Here is a 21,205-nt window from a genome sequence, read left to right on the forward strand (position 1 = left end):
TATAAACTATCTGGATACCAATGAGTCTACTTAATATCTGATTATGATGCTTGATCCTTTAAGAGGCAATGAAGAATGGCTGCCAAAACAAACTGTGTATGTGAGGAATAGATATATAAAAGTTTACTAATATTTAGTAGGATATCTTTTATTATGTACATTTCATTGGAAATTTTTCATGGATTTAAATTGCACATACCACTCAGGTATGATTAAAAAGTCTTTGTTTGTTTGTTTGTTTTTGGCGGTACCAGGCCTCTCACTGTTGTGGCCTCTCCCGTTGCGGAGCACAGGCACCGGATGCTCTGGCTTAGCGGCCATGGCCCACGGGCCCAGCCGCTCCGCGGCATGTGGGATCCTCCTGGACCGGGGCACGAACCCATGTCCCCCACATCGGCAGGCGGACTCCCAACCACTGCGCCACCAGGGAAGCCCTGTTTGGTTTTTTTTGCTTTATATTTAATGTTGAAATATTCTCAATTGTTTTGGCTAAATTATACTTTACAGATTTTTTTGCTCTATATTCCTTATTTACATCCATGAGGGTATATTTAACATGCAAGGGGTACAAAATATACATCCAAATATTGGAAGTTTGGTATACTTCACTGTGTTTTGGAATGAAATTTAATACTTGTGCTTATGCCAGAATCACACAAATGGTATGCAACTATAATAACTTCTGTTAGAATATGAAACCTATTCTTTAGATTCTTCTATTAAAACAAATATAAGTATCAAATTAGTTTTAGAGTAGATGATGCTGACAGATTCAAAGATAATAAGGGCTGAAGAATATTATCTCTGAAGCTCTTAGAGAAACATGGTGCATAAATAATATAGCCAATATGTACTTAAAATATCTGAATAAGATCAAAATCAAACTTAATGGTAAAAATACCATTTTGAAAGGTAAAGTAACCTGCAGTTAAATGATATAAGTGATATGTAAGCACAAATTGTGCTTTCAGAGTTTATCCAGGCTTCTTAGGAAGAATGGATTAAAGATCTATAAATGAAAAGCAAAACTTTAAACCTGTAGAAAAGCAAAGACTATGACACTGGAGTACACCTAAAGCACAAAAAGGAAAGATCGATAAATTTGTATACAATAAAATTCAAACTTATATTTGCACATCAGGTAACTGACAAAGTCTCCATTTAAATCAAGAAAATGATCAAAGGATATGAATGGACAATTCATAGATGAGGATCCCTGAGTAGTAATTCACATGAAAAGATGCTTTACCTAACTATTAATAAAAGATTTCCACATTAAAACAACACTGAGATACCATTTCACTGCCATCAGATAGGCAAAAATGAAAACAAAACAACCTTGACACTTAAACATGTTGCCAAGGCTGGAGTAGTGGGCTCTCATCTTTGCTGGTGGCAGTGAAATTTATGTTATTACTTTAGAGAATGGTTTGGCAACATCTAGTTTACTGGAAGATGCTTATACCTGCTCTTTGAGTATTCTATAAGAATTCTTGACATGTGTATTCAAGGAGGCATGTACAGAAAGTTCATTGCAGTAGTATTTTTAATTGTAAAAGCCTGGAACTAATATCCATTAGAAGAATGAATGAATAAATTGTGGTTTGTAGCATTTGGCTGTTAAAATGAATTAATACAAGGTATGTGTATTACCTTTACATCTCAAAAACAATGAATTAAAATTATGGCCAACTGATATTTGTTGTGTGAGAAGATTTAGTAATTTTAGAACATGCAAGACATTCACAGAAAGATAGACAAGATGAAAAGGCACAGAGCTATGTACCAGATGAAGGAACAAGATAAAACCCCAGGAAAACAACTAAATGAAGTGGAGATAGGCAACCTTCCAGAAAAAGAATTTAGAATAATGATAGTGAAGGTGATCCAGGACCTCGGAAACAGAATGGAGGCAAAGATCGAGAAGATGCAAGAAATGTGTAACAAAGATCTAGAAGAATTAAAGAACAAACAAACAGAGATGAACAACACAATGACTGAAATGAAAAATACACTAGAAGGAATCAATAGCAGAATAACTGAGGCAGAAGAACGGATAAGTGACCTGGAAGACAGAAAGGTGGAATTCACTGCTGCAGAACAGAATAAAGAAAAAAGAATGAAAAGAAATGAAGACAGCCTAAGAGACCTCTGGGACAACATTAAATGCAAAAACATTTGCATTATAGGGGTCCCAGAAGGAGAAGAGAGAGAGAAAGGACCCGAGAAAATATTTGAAGAGATTATAGTCAAAAATTTTCCTAACATGGGAAAGGAAATAGCCACCCAAGTCCAGGAAGCACAGAGAGTCCCATACAGGATAAACCCAAGGAGACACACACCGAGACACATAGTAATCAAATTGGCAAAAATTAAAGACAAAAATTATTGAAAGCAGCAAGGGAAAAATGACAAGTAACATACAAGAGAACTCCCATAAAGTTAACAGCTGATTTCTCAGCAGAAACTACAAGCCAGAAGGGAGTGGCATGATATACTTAAAGTGATGAAAGGGAAGAACCTACAACCAAGCTTACTCTACCCAGCAGGGATCTCATTCAGATTTGATGGAGAAATCAAAAGCTTCACAGACAAGCAAAAGCTAAGAGGATTCAGCACCACCAAACCAGCTCTTCAACAAATGCTAAAGGAATTTCTCTAAGTGGGAAACACAAGAGAAGAAAAGGACCTACAAAAACAAACCCAAAACAGTTAAGAAAATGGTCATAGGAACACACATATCAATAATTACCTTAAAAAGGAATGGATTAAATGCTCCAACCAAAAGACACAGGCTTGCTGAATGGATACAAAAACAAGACCCATATATATGCTGTCTACAAGAGACCAACATCAGACCTAGGGACACATAAAGACTGAAACTGAGGGGATGGAAAAAGATATTCCATGCAAATGGAAATCAAAAGAAAGCAGGAGTAGCAATACTCATATCAGATAAAATAGGCTTTAAAATAAAGAATGTTACAAGAGACAAGGAAGAACATTACATAATGATCAAGGGATCAATCCAAGAAAAAGATATAACAATTATAAATATATATGCACCCAACATAGGAGCACCTCAATATATAAGGCAACTGCTAATAGCTATAAAAGAGGAAATCGACAGTAACACAATAATAGTGGGGGACTTTAACACCTCACTTACACCAATGGACAGATCATCCAGACAAAATTAATAAGGGAACACAAACTTTAAATGACACAATAGACAAGATAGGTTTAATCGAAATTTATAAGACATTCCATCCAAAAACAGCAGATTACACATTCTTCTCAAGTGCGCATGGAACATTCTCCATGATAGATCACATCTTGGGTCACAAATCAAGCCTTAGTGAATTTAAGAAAATTGAAATCATATCACGCATCTTTTCTGGCCACAACGCTATGAGATTAGAAATCAATTACAAGGAAAAATACGTAAAAAACATGAACACATGGAGACTAAGCAATACGTTACTAAATAACCAAGAGATCACTGAAGAAATCAAAGAGGAAACCAAAATATACCTAGAGACAAATGACAACAAAAACATGACAAGCAAAAACCTATGGGATGTGGCAAAAGCAGTTCTAAGAGGGAAGTTTATAGCTATACAAGCCTACCTCAAGAAACAAGAAAAATCTCAAACAATCTAACCTTACACCTAAAGGAACTAGAGAAAGAAGAACAAACAAAACCCAAAGTTAGCAGAAGGAAAGAAATCATAAAGATCAGAGCAGAAATAAAAACAAAGAAAACAATAGCAAGGATCAATAAAACTAAAAGCTGGTTCTTTGAGAAGATAAACAAAATTGATAAACCATTAGCTAGACTCATCAAGAAAAAGAGGGAGAGGATTCAAATCAATAAAATTAGAAATGAAAAAGGTGAAGTTAAAATGGGCACTGCAGAAATACAAAGTATCCTAAGAGACAACTACAAGCAACTCTATGCCAATAAAATGGACAACTTGGAAGAAATGGACAAATTCTTAGAAAGGTATAACCTTCCAAGGCTGAACCAGGAAGAAACAGAAAATATGAACAGACCAATCACAAGTAATGAAATTGAAACTGTGGTTTAAAATCTTCCAACAAACAAAAGTCCAGGACGAGTTGGCTTCACAGGTGAATTCTATCAAACACTTAGAGAAGAGCTAACACCCATCCTTCTCAAACTCTTCCAAAACACTGCAGAGGAAGGAACACTCCCAAACTCATTCTATGAGACCACCATCACCCTGATACCAAAACCAGACAAAGATACTACAAAAAAGAAAACTACAGACCAATATCACTGATGAATATAGATGCAAAAATTCTCAACAAAATATTAGCAAATAGAATCCAACAACACATTAAAAGGATCATACACCATGATCAAGTGGGATTTATCCCAGGGATTCAAGGATTCTTCAATATATGCAAATCAATCAATGTGATACACCATATTAACAATTTGAAGAATAAAAATGATATGGTCATCTCAATAGATGCAGAAAAAGCTTTTGACAAAATTCAACACCCATTTATGATAAAAACTCTCCAGAAAGTGGGCATAGAGGGAACTTACCTCAACATAATAAAGGCCATGTACGGCAAACCCACAGCAAACATCATTCTCAATGGTGAAAACCTGAAAGCATTTCCTCTAAGATCAGGAACAAGACAAGGATGTCCACTCTTGCCTCTATTATTCAACATAGTTTTGGAAGTCCTAGCCACGGCAATCAGAGAAGAAAAAGAAATAAAAGGAATACAAATTGGGAAAGAAGAAGTAAAACTGTCACTGTTTGCAGATGACATGATACTATACATACAGAATCCTAAAGATGCCACCAGAAAACTACTAGAGCTAGTCAACGAATTTGGTAAAGTTGCAGGATACAAAATTAATGCACAGAAATCTCTTGCATTCCTGTACACTAACGATGAAAAATATGAAAGAGAAATTAAGGAAACACTCCCATTTACCATTGCAACAAAAAGAATAAAATACCTAGGAATAAACCTACCTAGGGAGACAAAAGACCTGTATGCAGAAAACTATAAGACACTGATGAAAGAAATTAAGGATGATACCAACAGATGGAGAGATATACCATGTTCTTGGATTGGAAGAATCAATGTTGTGAAAATGACTATAGTACTCAAAGCAATCTACAGATTCAATGCAATCCCTATCAAATTACCAATGGCATTTTTTATGGACCTAGAACAAAAAATCTTAAAATTTGTATGGAGACACAAAAGACCCCGAATAGCCAAAGCAGGGAAAAAAACAGAGCTGGAGGAATCAGACTCCCTGACTTCAGAATATACTGCAAAACTACAGTAATCAAGAGACTATGGTACTGGCACAAAAACAGAAATATAGATCAATGGAACAAGACAGATAGCCCAGAGATAAACCCATGCACCTATGGTCAACTAATATGAAAAGGAGGCAAGGATATATAATGGAGAAAAGACAGTCTCTTCAATAAATGGTGCTGGGAAAACTGGACAGCTACATGTAAAAGAATGAAATTAGAACATTCCCTAACACCATACACAAAAATAAACTCAAAATGGATTAGAGACCTAAATGTAAGACCAGGCACTGTAAAACTCTTAGAGGAAAGCCTAGGAAGAACACTCTGACATAAATCACAGCAAGATCTTTTTTGATCCACCTCCTAGAGTAATGGAAATACAAACAAAAATAAACAAATGGGACATAATGAAACTTCAAAGCTTTTGCACAGCAAAGGAAACTATAAACAAGACGAAAAGACAACCCTCAAAATGGGAGAAAATATTTGCAAACGAATCAACAAAGGATTAATCTCCAAAATATATAAACAGCTCATGCAGCTCAATATTAAAAAAAACAAACAACCCAGTGCAAAAATGGGCAGAAGAACTAAATAGACATTTCTCCAAAGAAGACATACAGATGGCCAAGAAGCACATGAAAAGCTGCTCCACATCACTAATTATCAGAGAAATGCAAATCAAAACTACAATGAGGTATCACCTCACACTGGTTAGAATGGGCATCATCAGAAAATCTACAAACAACAAATGCTGGAGAGGGTGTGGAGGAAAGCGAACCCTCCTGCACTGTTGGTGGGAATGTAAATTGATACAGCCACTATGGAGAACAGTATGGAGGTTCCTTAAAAAACTAAAAATAGAATTACCATATGACCCAGCAATCCCACTACTGGGCATATACCCAGAGAAAACCATAATTCAAAAAGACATATGCACCCCAATGTTCATTGCAGCACTATTTACAATAGCCAGGTCATGGAAGCAACCTAAATGCCCATCGACAGACGAATGGATAAAGAAGTTGTGGTACATATATACAATGGAATATTACTCAGCCATAAAAAGGAACAAAATTGGGTCATTTGTAGAGACGTGGATGGATCTAGAGACTGTCATATAGAGTGAAGTAAGTCAGAAAGAGAAAAACAAATATCGTATATTAACGCATATTTGTGGAACCTAGAAAAGTGGTACAGATGAACCAGTTTGCCGGGCAGAAATAGAGACACAGATGCAGAGAACAAATGTATGGACACCAAGGGGGGGAAGTGGGGAGTGGGGGTGGTGGTGTGATGAACTGGGCGGTTGGGATTGACATGTATACACTGATGTGTATAAAATGGATGACTAATAAGAACCTGCTGCATAAAAAAATAAATAAAATAAAATTCAAATAAAAGTAAAGAGGTGAAGAGGGAAGTGCCCATCATATAGAGGGTGGGTCAGTCCCGAAAATACAGGAAAAGGAGTGTCACAAGCAAATGGCACCTGTGCCTAGTCTGGCACTCTTCAAGTGGGGGCACCTTGTCTGTTCGATTTTAAGTATCTTCAATCCAGGGGCCATGTTATTCCTATGATTACTGTTATGGCATCAGGGTATCATCAGTGCCTTTTGTCACTGAACAGTTTAATAATTCCCTACATGCCTCCCACAACATTTCACAATTCTGTGCTTCTTATTAAAATGTGATAGGGAGACAATAGACTGGTCAGCTTGAAATAAATAGTCTACACGGCAGTTACGGTGTTCACTGGAGATTCTGAGATGTAAGTTTACCCATGTGAGAAAGAGCCACTCTCCATGGAGCTCTGAATACACAAGCTGACAAAAAGAAAAAAAGAATATGCACAACCAAGTTTGATGTGCATACATATATTAAAAGTATAAAAGCATGCATGAGAATGATAAACACTAAAATCTGGCTAGTTTACCTCTGAAGAGGTAAGAGGAAAGTGGATTGAGGTGTACACAGGGGAAGCTTCAACTGTATCTGTAATTTGTTACCTCATTAAAAATATCAAATGTGAGAAAGTTTTGGGTTTACTAAAGCTGAGTGGTGGTCATTCTCCATACATTTTTGATAAGCTTGATATTTAATAATAAAAACCAATATTTTAAAGAGCTCTTTTTGGTCGATGGGTCTCTGTATCCCAGCCTTGATTGATTTCAGTGGTCTCATCCCCAGGAGCACCTTAGAAATGAGCCATTGAAGGTTTTGTCTGTCATGAGAGAACAGGACACGTGTTTTGCTGAAAGCCTGCTTTCAGTTTTAAGGATTGTTGGATTCGTTGGCAAAATAACCACTTGTTTCACATAAATAAACAGCTTTAATCAATTCTTTAATGAAAGGTGATTAAATTTAATTTTAATATACAGTCATTAGAAGGAAAGGAATAAGAATATTAGAGAAACATAACAGGATATACATCACCGAATTGTGCCGACACCTACTTCCAGATCCAAACAGCAGCTGGAAAGTCCCAAGTGACAGCAATCTGGAGCCCCAATTGGGAAGGGTCCCGGATGGTGCATCCACCCCACAGGTGAGACTTCAGATTGGAGTTCTGGGGGCTTCCGTTTATAATTCCTGGCCTCAAACTGATATCATCAGTTTGTGTGCAAAAATGCAGTTCTGGATTCAACAATGCTGTTGGTTTCACCATGTGAGTCACAAGATGTTCTAGAATGTGGGGGACTGGCCAGGTCTCCAGGACTCCAGAAATTCCAAGACCCACTCCCTTTGTTATTGTAAGCACCGCTTGACTTGCTAGCAGCAATTGTTAGGTGTGCAAGCAGGCACGCAGTCCAGGCAGGGTCACAGGTCGAGCAGAGGCCTGCTTCTGCCTCAAGCCTGAACAAGACTACTTTACTAGTTTTGCCAACAACATGCCACCAAGAAACAGGTCAATTCCTGGTGTTCCAGTCTACTGGGATATTAAGACTTTGTAGCCACCCCCCTTTTCTCCTATCTGGCAAAACAGGTTTTCTCCCCCCGTCCCAAAATATGTGTGTGTGTGTGTGTGTGTGTGTGTGTTTTAATTCATACAGGCTTTTAGCTAAATGGGTTGGAAATTGGAAACTGAGTTAGAGAGAAAATGGTGTGGGTAACACTGAGGTTTGGGGAATCAGTATCACTGGGGAATCGATATTGATGAAGAAGCAGGAAGGGATCATACTGCAGCACAAAGGTAACTTGGCTAGAATCATAAAGTTAGGTACTGGTAGAATTTGAATGCTTTGTGTTTATAACTTGAAATGAGATTATACCCTTTTATTGTACTTTAAGTAGTATTTCTACATTTGGCATAGTTAAAACCAGAAAATGCACAAAAGGCTCAGATAACCAGAACATGTTAAGGATTACATGGTTTACACATGAACCCCTAATTTTCTTCAAACCTATTTTGTACCACTAGAATTGAGTTTCTATTCTAAACTGTCAGATGTTTTAGGAAAAGTATACAAAGGCCAAGATGACCCTGATTACTATGAACTAGTTGCAAATAGACAAAAAATGAGCAGAAAGTTGTTTAATCAGGATAGGTTTCTGTTTGAAGGAGAAAGGTTTAGTATACAGATTCACAACCCATAAAGGGGTTTGCAGGGCTTAGTGTCCATTGTGTTCCTGATTTATTGGGTTGTTTCTGTTACTAATTCATACTGTTTTCACATAATCTGGAAAGATGGCGACAAAAGACCACCTTTAATTAAGGCGTGTATCCTGAGGACCCCTCAAGCTCTTGGCTTAATTTCTAATATGAATACTAATAGACTCATAGATTGAGCAGAAAGTCATACAGTATGCACAGAACAGAAAAAGTGACAGGTAACAGCATTAGGATAAAGCCAGTACAGATATTTAAACAATTACAAGCAGGTCCAGGAAAGCACACAGGCAGATGACCTCAAAACAGCTGTGACACCCGATCCTATCGCTTCGTTCCTAGAGCTGCAATGAATGTTCATAATGCAGACTCTGAATCAAGAAAAGTTCTTTAATATTATACAGAGGATGTGGAAAAGCTGGAAAGATGTCTATTTCAAGATGGATTTAAAAAAACGGCAGAATCTACCTCAACACAGAGGTGTTAGGTGTCAAATTATAGGTATCGCACAATTTTGGGGACTTTTCCCTTAAATACTTAGAAAGCCTTTGTTGCCCAGTCGGTACTCCCCAAATTTTCCCAGGACAAACGCCTGCGGGTACTCAGAGGCTCTTAGCTTCTCAACTGTACGCACTCTGCTCTGACCTCAAATGTTAGGCCCATGACAGCTAGGATGTCACTCTTGTGCCAGTCGAGGGCTGAAAAGAGCACACGATGACAGTATCTGCGGGGCTCCCAAGTGGGAAACCTAGGCCAGGCCCAGTCAGATTCGCTCTCTGAGGGGCACATACCCGGGACGGGCGGCGGGGCGTGGGGGCGGGGGGGGGGGGAACCGCCCACAGCGCAGGTGCCACAGCCCGGCGGGTCCCAGGATCCTGAGCGGCGGGAACCCGGGCTCCCGGGCGACTCCGCGCATGCGCCCTCAGACGTAGTGGCGACGTCCGTGGCGAATCGTCGCTCGTCGTGGAGTTGAGGAGGCAACGGCGTTTTCCCGCGCTTTTCCTGGGCGCCTCCGGTTAGATATTTTATTGGTATTAGTGTTGTTAGTATTTTCTCTTTCGAGCGCGGAAAGCGGGCCGCGAATTTGAAGTTTCCATGAGTCTAACCCTCAAAACTTGGTCCTCGCTAACTTGGACAGCTCACTAAATTGGCTCTTTCTCCCACCTTGTGGAAAATTTGGAATTAGCTGCGCTTCTCGCTCTGCCTGAGAAGGGGCTCAGGTTCCAAACTGCTACCCCTCGGCATATTGCCCTGCCGGAGGGAAAATAGGCCTCATAACTCCGGCCGCCTGGTGCCTATACCTGTGGAGACACCCTCAGCTGGGGCATTTGGGGTAAAGGTGTCAGAGCATTCTTGTCCACCCCTATGACCAAGGCAACATTCTTGACGGAATTTATCAGTTCATAAATGTGACCATCTTCCCTTGGTGTATAATTGGTGTGTTACTATTATTTTATACAATACATGACTAATTTTGGTATATTCAGAATACTGCTGCCTAGTTTGGATTAGTAAAACTCCAGTAACAGTGAACACTATATTGAAAAATAACTTGTGTATTTACATGTTTTTACAAATGTTTGAAATAGAAGCGCAGCATTGAATAGTATTTATATTAATAGGTGAGTTGTTTAATTGGTGATAAAATCTGCTTTTATATAGATTTTCAGGCTTCATAATGTCAACTACTTGGATGACTTAGGTTGGTTTCCATTTAATACTATCAGATTACTACTCTTTTTTAGTCAAGGCAGCACAGGTAAAGAATCTGAGGAATCAGCATATATGAAAACCTAAAAACGTAACTTAAAATACTTTGCATTAAAGAATGCCTGAAATCAGTGCCTGGACTTTTATATCTTCCAAGTGTGAGAAGGGATACTAAAATATTCTAGCGAACTATGAATGGGTAATAAATTTGGATTTTTGTTTAGGTATTGAAGAATGGCAAAAAGCACTAATTTAATTTTTATTTATTTGTACTTTGTAAATGTTCCCAAACCGTTTTTTTCCATGAACATATATTTTTGACTTGTAAGTAAGATGTGGAACCACCTGTGTCTTTAACTTTTTCCTTAAAAAGTTTTTTCATGGCCTTGGTAGTGGTTTGCACAAAGAAGGAACCCAGTATTTTTGGGTGACTGAAATCAATATTATATATTTTTTATAATAAATACAAAAGCCTAATAAAAGGTACATTATTTTGTCTTAATAGAATAAAAACGTTTTACTTATCTATTTATTTAATTTTACTGCAATTTGACTTTTTCATTTACCCCTTTTTTGGATTCTTTTCAGCATCTGGAAACCTTATTATCTATTATGTCTTTGTGTGAAGACATGCTGCTTTGTAACTATCGCAAGTGTCGCATCAAACTCTCTGGTTATGCATGGGTCACTGCCTGCTCTCATATATTCTGTGATCAGCATGGCAGTGGTGAGTTTAGTCGTTCACCAGCTATCTGCCCTGCCTGCAACAGTACTCTTTCTGGAAAGCTAGATATTGTCCGCACAGAACTCAGTCCATCAGAGGAATATAAAGCCATGGTATTGGCGGGACTTCGACCAGAGATTGTGTTGGACATTAGCTCCCGAGCACTGGCCTTCTGGACGTATCAGGTTAGTGCTTAGACTAGTTTCTCTGGAGGGTATGATTTGAGGCACATGTGAAAGCTTCTAATGTTTTTCCTTCACTGTGTTTGTATTTATTTTTTAATGAATGTATGGAAAACTTTATTTTTAATAAATTTTCTTTTTTTCTAAAGTAATGTTTATTGTTGAAAATCCAAAAGGAAGAAAATAAAAACCATCCATAATTCCATCGCTCATAGATAACCAGTGTTGATATATTTTTGTTTGTGTATTGCTAGACTTTTTCTTTTTTTGTGTGTTCTCTCTCTCTCTTTTTAAAATATTTATTTATTTACTTATTTGGCTACTCTGGGTCTTAGTTGCGGCACTCGGGATCTTCATTCCCGCATTCAGGATCTTCATTGCAGCATGCGGGATCTTTAGTTGTGGCATGCGGGCTCTTTAAGTTGTGGCATGTGGGATCTAATTCCCTGGGCCTGGGCCCCCTGCATTGGGAGTGTGGAGTCTTAACCGCTGGACCACCAGAGAAGTCCCTACTAGACTTTTTCTGCGTATAAATATATATATATGTATATATATAGTCTATATATTTTGTATATAGGCAAAATAATATATTTTGTCTGTACAAAAATAGGGTAATACCACAGACACTGTTTCAGTGGCCAGGTAAATTGATAATATATTATGCCTGTTATGAGTATTTTATTAAATATTTAAAAATTAGCCATTCTATAATCATAATTTTAATGGTCATAATATATCATAATTTATTTCCATTATTAAAAAATGCTATGATGGGCCGTTATCATTAAATTCATATCCTTAATATTTTGCTAAGTTTAAGTTCCTGAAAGTGGATTTAAACATGTCAAAGTTTTAAAAATTGTAGTATTTTTAAGTTGCCCTCCAGTTAGATCATGTCAATTTGTGTTCCCTTAAGAAGTGTAGGAGGGTGCTTGTTCTCCATACTTTCTACTCACCAATTAGATATGGGCAAAATAGAATCTTATTGCTCTCTGAATATTCATTTCTTGGATGACTTTTAGATGAACACATTTTCTTGTATTTTTAATGTATTTTTCTTTTATTAATTGCCTGTTTCAGTTTGTTTTTTTAGTTGCTGTAGTTTTTTCCCTACTGATTTGAAAGAATTCTTTCTATACATATACTTAACTCAGATGTTGCTAGAAATTTTTTTTCCACTTATCTTTTATTAGTCTTCATTGATTTTTTTGACATACAGAAGTTTAAAATTTTTGTGTATTTGATGTAATTATAATTTTAATGATTGGATTGTATCATAATTTGTAAGTTATTTTAAAAAATGCTGTGATGAGCATTTTTATCTTCAAATTCACATACTTATTTCTTTCCCTTTTTGATTTCTGCCTTTGGCTCCTTCTTAGAAAGGCCTTCCTGTGGAGAACTTTTATCATGTCCTTGAGTATATTGTTATATCTTGTATATGCATTTATAATAATGCTTCTTAAAGGTTCTATTTGTCATCTGTCAAGTAAATATTATCATTATATTTTTCTAGGTAAGGTGTTCTTCTTACATGATCCTGTATCTTCTTATGCTTACCTTTGTTGTATTATTTATCCTGTATTGTAATTATTTATATATTTGTTCATCTTCTCTAGTTAGGAGAGCTCTTTAGGTCAAGTTTTGATTCCTGTATTTCTCTGGGTCCTCAGTGACCATCATTACTGGTCTTAAGTCTCAGTAAATACTTATTGACTGAATGAATAGACATTCTGTCTTAAAGTAGATTCCAATTTGGGGGGGTAGTATTGATTGAACATGAAGATGTGGTATTGTTCTCATCTTTTCAGATGTGGTGGAAACCAGTGAATGAACTAGTAGCCAGAAATGATTTTTCTCTACTTCATTTATTCACTTTTTTTCCTATTAGTCATTCTCTCTCTCTCTCTCTCTCTCTCTCTCTCTCTCTCTATATATATATATATATATATATATATATTCAACATATAGTTTTTTGAATTCCAGGAAACACTTATATCTCATGCACCATCTTAGGTGCTGGGTATACAGTAATGAACAATATATAAGGAGCTTCAAGGAGGCTACAGTTTAGTGGTGATAAAGATAAAGAAAAAACCCAAACATTTACAATACGTTTTTCATGCCGATAATGATAAGGGAAGTAGAAAGTGCTATGGGACCACACTATAGGGACAGGTAACCCAGACTTGGTAGAGTTACATCAAACTATATAGAATGGGCAAATTAAAAAATGGTTAAAAAAAAGAGTGGTCATATTTCACTTTCTGTCAATATTTAAAGGACAGTGAATCCAAAGATAAGCCAAAGTTGGTTTCTGTGTGTAGTAGTTGTCTATTGATGTATAACAAGTTTAGTGGCTTAAACAGCAAATTTAGTGGCCTAAAAACAACACATGTTTATTATCTCAGTTTCTGTGGATCAAGAGTCTACACATGGGGGCTTCCCTGGTGGCGCAGTGGTTGAGAGTCCGCCTGCCGATGCAGGGGACACGGGTTCGTGCCCCGGTCCAGGAAGATCCCACGTGCCGCGGAGCAGCTAGGCCCGTAAGCCATGGCCGCTGAGCCTGTGCGTCCGGAGACTGTGCTCCGCACCAGGAGAGGCCAAACAGTGAGGCCCGCGTACCGCAAAAAAAAAAAAAAAAAAAAAAGTAAAAATAAAAAAAAGAGTCTATGCATGGATTCTGCTCAGGGTCTCACAAGGCTGCAGTCGAGGTGTTGACAAGGGCTGCAGTTTCATCTGAATCTTGACTGGAGAAGGATCTGCTTTGAAGCTCATGTGGTTGTTGGCAGCATTCACTTTCTAATGAACTATCAGACTGAGGGCCTGTTTTTATTCTCTTTAATGGACTTTATTTATAAAGCAGTTTTAGGTTCACAGCAAATTTGAGAGGAATGTGCAGAGTTTTCCTATATGCCCTGTCCCCATACATGCACAGCCTCCCCGTTATCAACATCCCCCACCAGAGTGGTACATTTGTTACAAATGATGAACTTACATTGACACATCACTATCACCCACCAAAGTCCATTGTTTATATTAGGATTCTCTCTTTGGGTTGTACATTCCATGAGTTTGGACAAATATATAATGATGTGTATGCAGTATGACAGTGTCATACAGAGTAGTTTCACGGCCCTAAAAATCCTCTGTGCACCACCTATTCATCTCTCCTTAACACCAACTCCTGGCAACCACTGATAATTTTACTGTCTCCACAGTTTTGCCTTTTCCAGACTGTCATATAATTGGAATAATACAGTTTGTAACCTTTTCATATTGGCTTCTTTCACTTAACTAATATGAGTTTGTTTCCTCCATGTTTTTTCATGGCTTGATAGTGTTCATTTCTTTTTAGTGTTGAATTTTATTCCATTGTTAGATTTATCCATTCACCTGCTAAAGGACATCTTGATTGCTTCCATCTTTTGGTAATTATGAATAAAACTGCTACACATATCTGTATGCAGAACATATATTTTCAGCTCCTTTGGGTAAATTACTAAAGAGCACAATTGCTGGATTGTATGGCAAGAGTATGTTTACTTTTGTAAGAAACTGCCGAACTATCTTCCTAAGTGGTGATAACATTTTGCATTCCTACTAGCAATGAAAGAGTTCCTTTTGCTGTACATCTTGACAGCATTTGGGGTTGTTAGTGTTCTGAATTTGTGTCATTCTAATAGGTATGTAGTCGTATCTCATTGTTTTAATTTACATTTCCCTGATTACATATGATGTGGAGCATCTTTTCATACACTTTTTTGTCATCGGTATATATTCTTCGGTGAAGTGTTTATTAAGGTCTTTGGCCCATTTTATAAAATTGGGTTGTTTTCTTATTGTTGAGTTTTAAGAGTTCTTAATCAGATGTGTCTTTTGAAAATATTTTGGACATATCTTACCAGATGTGTCTTTTGCAAATATTTTCTCTTAGTCTGTGGCTTGTCTTCTTATTCTCTTGACATTGTCTTTTGCAGAACATAAATTTTTAATTTTAATAAAGTCTAGCTTGTCAGTTATTTCTTTTATAGATTGTGCCTTTGGTATTTTATCTAAAAAGTCACCACCAAACCCAAGGTCATTTAGATTTTCTCCTATGTTAACTTATAGGAATTTTATAGTTTTGGTGTTTTACATTTAGATATGTAATCAGTTTCGAGTTAATTTTTGTGAAGGTTGTAAAGTCTATACTTAAAGTCACTGTGACCTCAATATTTTGCTGGCTATTGCCCAGAGGCTGCTCTTAGTTACTTGCCTGTTGGCTTTTCCAATTTGGCCTCTTGCTTCCACAAATCCAGCAAGAGAGAGAGTGTGCTAGTAAGACAAACCTTATATTCTTATGTAATGTACTGATGAAGCCATATCCTGTCATTTTTCCTGTATTCTAATCACAGGTCCTGTCCACACTCAGGGGGAGGATATAAGTACTAGGAGGCAGGGATAATTGGGGGCGGGCTATCTTATATAATCTGTTATCCACACTATGGATTACTTGAAATATAGTATTATATATTAGAAACCTTTGAGCTACGTGTCACTTGTTAAGGTTAAACAAATACCTTTCGGTAGTCTGTAGTGGTTTGAGAATATTCCTCCAGATTTTTTTTCTATGCATTTAGTGACATGGCGTATTATTTTCTATAATAACCATCCTATTGTACATCCTAATTGCTTCTTAACCTGGTTCTAAACTTTAAAGTAATAACATCTCAGTATGTGTGTCTTTCTTTTCTTTCTGTGTTTGTATCAATATAAAGTTAAAATATACAACTTTGCATTTATTACCTTAAATCTTTCTTTTCTGTCTTGGGACAGGTACACCAGGAGCGTCTCTATCAAGAATACAATTTCAGCAAGGCTGAGGGCCATCTGAAACAGTTGGAGAAGATATATACTCAGCAAATACAGAGCAAGGATATAGAATTGACCTCTATGAAAGGGGAGGTCACCTCCATGAAGAAAGTGCTAGAAGAATACAAGAAAAAGTTCACTGACATCTCTGAGAAACTTATGGAGAGAAATCGCCAGTATCAAAAGCTCCAAGGCCTCTATGATAGCCTTAGGCTACGAAATATCACTATTGCTAACCAAGATGGTACCCTTGAACCATCTATGATTGCACAGTCTGGTGTTTTTGGCTTCCCATTAGGTAAGAAATGACATGTAATATCCAATATCTGTTCTTTAAATCAGTGATTTTTCACACTGTGCCTTGCATAATTCCAAGCAGTTAGTGGAGACTCCAGAGACCTAGAGTAGTAGTAGGCTCTAAGTTCTTCATCTGCATGTCAACCTGCCCATCATTACTTTTATCTATTTTATTTGCTTACATTTAAGTTATATCTTCAATTTATTTGAACAGAGTAAATAATTCTAAAATTAAAGTTGCAAATTGCCACTTCAAATGAAAAGCTATTTAGTTGCAGTAATAATAATAATATTAGCTGACATTTAATGATTCCTTACTAAGTGCTAGAGACTATTATAACTTTACATGTATTTGTGTTATTTTCAAAACTTTATGAGGTAGGTGTTATTATCATCATTCTATTTTAGAGATGAGAAAACTGAGGAACATAAAGTTTAAGTAAATTGGTCAAGGTCACAGAGCTATCGTCAGAGCCCACACTCTTAAGTATTTGCTATCCTCTGAGAAGGCCAAGTTTTAGTTTCTTTCACGTGACAATACTGACTGTACAGTTCTTAAGTTACTGTCGGTTGTTTGGTTTGTTTGTTCTTCTGTTTATTCATTCATACATTCATCAAATATTTACCAAACATGATTCATGTGCCAGGCTACTAGGCATAATCTTAGGCAATGAAGATATAAGGATTATCCAGATAGGATTCCTGCCCCATGGAAATGTACAGTCTAGCTTTTCTGCTTATTAGATGCCTTGTCAGATGCAATGAATCTCATATCTCTTCCTGAGTTCTCCCCTTTATACTACTCTTGATATAACAGAATCCAATAGTTTTTACTATGCTATTAATAAATTTTGGCACACAAAAAAATAAAAATCTTGAGCTGGATTTTTATAAAACCTCATTTTTTGAATTTTATTGTGGGGGAGGAGACGATGTCCCAGAAAAGGCATGAAGTAATGAGATGAAAAATATCAGATATGAGAATCAAAACAAAAATAAGTTTCTTCTTAATTTTCAGTTAATCATATAATTTAGTCAATCAAAGTATTATTGTTTGTGGGCATTATAGGTGTTCCTAGTTTTTCCTTGTCACGATCCACGTTTATTTCAATTTCTTTCATTTTCACCAGTTCTTACCTGTTCCTCTTTTTGTGCACACTTACCTTTTTAATACTTTTACCTCTTGCTACCATTGTTGGCTTGAAGCAGATATAGTCAGCATTCTCCTTTAGTTATGTAACTAAAGCCAAGGATGCATTCAGTGGAAGTTGTTAAATGCTTATTTTATTAGATCTATTGTACAATTTTTCTTAAGGCTATTCTAATTGATCTCGGGTCATAAATATGTGCCAGGTTTTCATGGTTGTCATATGTTTTCCAGAGTGTTTATGGAAATCCTAAAAAAAGATTTGTTCTTAAACAAAAGTTTACACACACACACGAATACATATGTTATTCCTTTGATATAGATTAATAGATAATGAATGAAATTGTGGTACTATAAATTCTAGCTCTACTAAAGTATTTCATTGCATTAAATTACTTTTGGTGATGAGATAATGGCTATCATTGGAAACTGCACACAGAAGAAGGTATGGTATATATACTGTGGTCAGGGGAGGGGACCGTCATAGTCCTTTTCTTTATCCAAGCTTTATGTTTTATCCATCTCATAGGAGTTGAGTTCTGTTACAATATTTATTGAATGACTTTGTCTTTTTGTTCCAAAAGATCTGTAAGGAAATAGATGCTTAAGTTCTTCCCTTATTTTTCTCCTAGGGAACAACTCCAGGTTTCCTTTGGACAGTACACCAGTTCGAAATCGGGGTGGTGGAGATGGAGATTTTCAGTTCAGACCATTTTTTGTGGGTTCTCCCACAGCACCTGAACCCACCAACAGCTTTTTTAGTTTTGCCTCCCCAAGTAATGAATTAGAGCAGCAGCAAGTCTCTAGCAGGGCCTTTAAAGTAAAAAGAATTTAGTTCACCTTACAGAATGTTTCTCTGTTTACTTTCAGTGATTTCATTTAGTAAATAATCTTTGTTTTAGATAGGAGTCACCACCCTCTCTGTGTTTGTATTGAGTCTTCGAAGTTGTCTTCACATTTTCAACTTATAAGAGATTCAGTGGCAGTGGTGGGTGGCTTTAGAATCAGGTTTCCTTTTCTGTTTCTATTCTTTAAGGTGTAAGCGTTTTATTAAACTCAATTTTAGGGTGAACTGTTGAGTTTTCACTGGTAGTGAAAAGCTTACAGTATTATTGGGTGTTTTGTAGATCACCATTTGTTTCTGTCTGGGGTATTTCTGAATAGACCATGTTTTTAAACATACTATATAAGCACCTATGTTATATGGCTACATGTCACTTTGGGTTCTGGTATTTATACATACATGTATATGTATGTTCCTTTACATTGTTTTTTTGCTGCATTTGGCAGTATGTTTATGTGAAGATTTTGGTTTCAGGAAATAGTGAGTGAGCCTGTAGCTTGTTACTTGGGTGTGTACATTTATTTGTATATATTTAATGTATTTGCCCTTGTATTAACTTGTTTGGAGGTGTGCTCATGTCAGTGAATGAAGGTACAATTTGATGCATGTATGTTTAGTTCCTATTTCTATTTAAAAATAATTCACATTGATAAAGTTATTTTGTAAAGTTGACTTTTTGGCATTTATTTTAGAATAAAATTACTTTCTTTACCCTTTTGCTAGCTGTTGCCCTGGGTCTACTTATTTAGAAATGCACTTCTACTGCAGAAAACTTACCAATGTGTTGTTGATCTCAAGAGATTATACTAATTAAAATACTTTTAACGATTTATTCCTTGTTTTTCTTTATTAAATAGTGATCATTTCTGACTACTATCACAGGAAACTTATTTAAAATGTAGAGCCAAGAAAGAAATTTGAAGGACACTTTCAGTAACTTTACATCCTATTAGAGGCAAGACTTGAAAGTATACTGGTTGGGAGGAAGAAGATCAAGGTTCCAGTTTTTTTTTTTTCCATTTGTTAGTTGTGCAAGTTTGAGTTTAAATTTCCTGGGCCTTTGTTTCTACATCTGTAAAGTGAGGGATTGAATTAAATTATCCTTACAGCCTTTTCTACCTCTTAGATTTTATGATTTATTGTTACTGGTTTGGGAGGAACTACAATGGAATTACCCTAAATTCCAAATTCCATTGTTTTTTAGGTAATAAAAGTCATACTGAAATCATTTGAGGATATTTTATATTTAGTTATTGCAGAAAGGCAAGTGAATGCCCTTGCTTTACATAATTTAATAGCAAGCAAGTAATGTTTTCTTCTTTAGGGGTATAGAATATAAAATCTCTTCAAAACTATTTTTTACTCAACCCCAAAGTTAAAATGGTGTCTGAGAAAGAGGATGAAAAAAATCTTGACTTAAAAGCTTAAAAACATTTTTCCCTATTTCATTGCTAATTACACAGATTTTATAGATTGCAAAGTTTTTTCTGCCCTATGAAGTTTTAAATGTTGTTAAAAAATGATTTGAAGAAATAATTTTTGTACATTCATGAGTTCTGCCCTGAATCTTTGCTTCTTCCTTTGTTAGGTTCACAGAATCAGTTTGAAGTGTGAGTAAGCTATAATTAAAACTAAAAGGTAAAGAAAAACTCTGGTGGACTATTACATGGTACTTAAAAAAAAGTTATTTAAGTGTTTAATACATTCATATGGTACGAATTCAAAAGGTACAAAAAAAATTCACAGAGTGAAAATTCTACCTTTCACCCCTATTCCCCAACCACTCACTTCCCCTTTCTGGAAGCAATTACTGTTCCCAGTGTCTTGTGTCTCTTTCAGAGATAGTCTATGTGGAAGCAAATACTTTTTTATGTAAAAATTATGTTTGGGAACTTCCCTGGTAGCACAGAGGTTAAGAATCCACCTGTGTCCACCTGGGGACACAGGTTCGAGCCCTGGTCCGAGAAGATCCTACGTGCTGCGTAGCAACTAAGCCCCTGTGCCACAGCTACCGAGGCTGCGCTCTAGATCCCGTGAGCCACAACTACTGAGCCCATGTGTCTAGAGCCCATGCTCCACAACAAGAGAAGCCACCGCAATGAGAAGCCCGCACACCGCAACGAAGAGCAGCCCCCACTCACTGCAGCTAGAGAAACCCACGTGCAGCAATGAAGACCCAACGCAGCCAAAAATAAATAAATATATTTTTAAAAAATTTTTAATAAAAATTATGTTTGTTTTTGAATAGGTAATACATGTACATGATAAAACATTCAAAAGTGTACCCAGTGAAAAGAATGTTCTTTGCCCAGACAACCCTCAGTCCCCCTATTTCCCTCTCCAGAGACATTGTTTTTTTAAATACCCCTGGGGATAAAGCCTATCAATATATAAGCATTATTAGTGTACTAATACATATACTATTAGTGTATTAGTGATGGCTTTCTTTTTTTTTTGCGGTACGCGGCCTCTCACTGTTGTGGCCTCTCCCGCTGCGGATCACAGGCTCTGGACGC

At 36.6% G+C, this 21,205-nt stretch overlaps 1 protein-coding gene across 1 annotated transcript; it reads left to right on the plus strand.

The window, feature by feature from the left end:
• Positions 1–11,253: 11,253 nt before the first annotated feature.
• CCNB1IP1 (cyclin B1 interacting protein 1) lies at positions 11,254–18,680 on the plus strand (the record flags this gene model as incomplete). The annotated part of the gene is made up of 3 exons (XM_082841091.1): positions 11,254–11,550; positions 16,366–16,699; positions 18,478–18,680. 3 exons carry the CDS (start codon positions 11,254–11,256, stop codon positions 18,678–18,680), a joined length of 834 nt encoding a protein of 277 aa, XP_082697217.1.
• Between the last annotated feature and the right edge of the window lie 2,525 nt (positions 18,681–21,205).

This window comes from Leucopleurus acutus (genome assembly GCF_964270905.1).
Source record: "Leucopleurus acutus genome assembly, chromosome: 1".
NCBI lineage: Eukaryota > Metazoa > Chordata > Mammalia > Artiodactyla > Delphinidae > Leucopleurus > Leucopleurus acutus.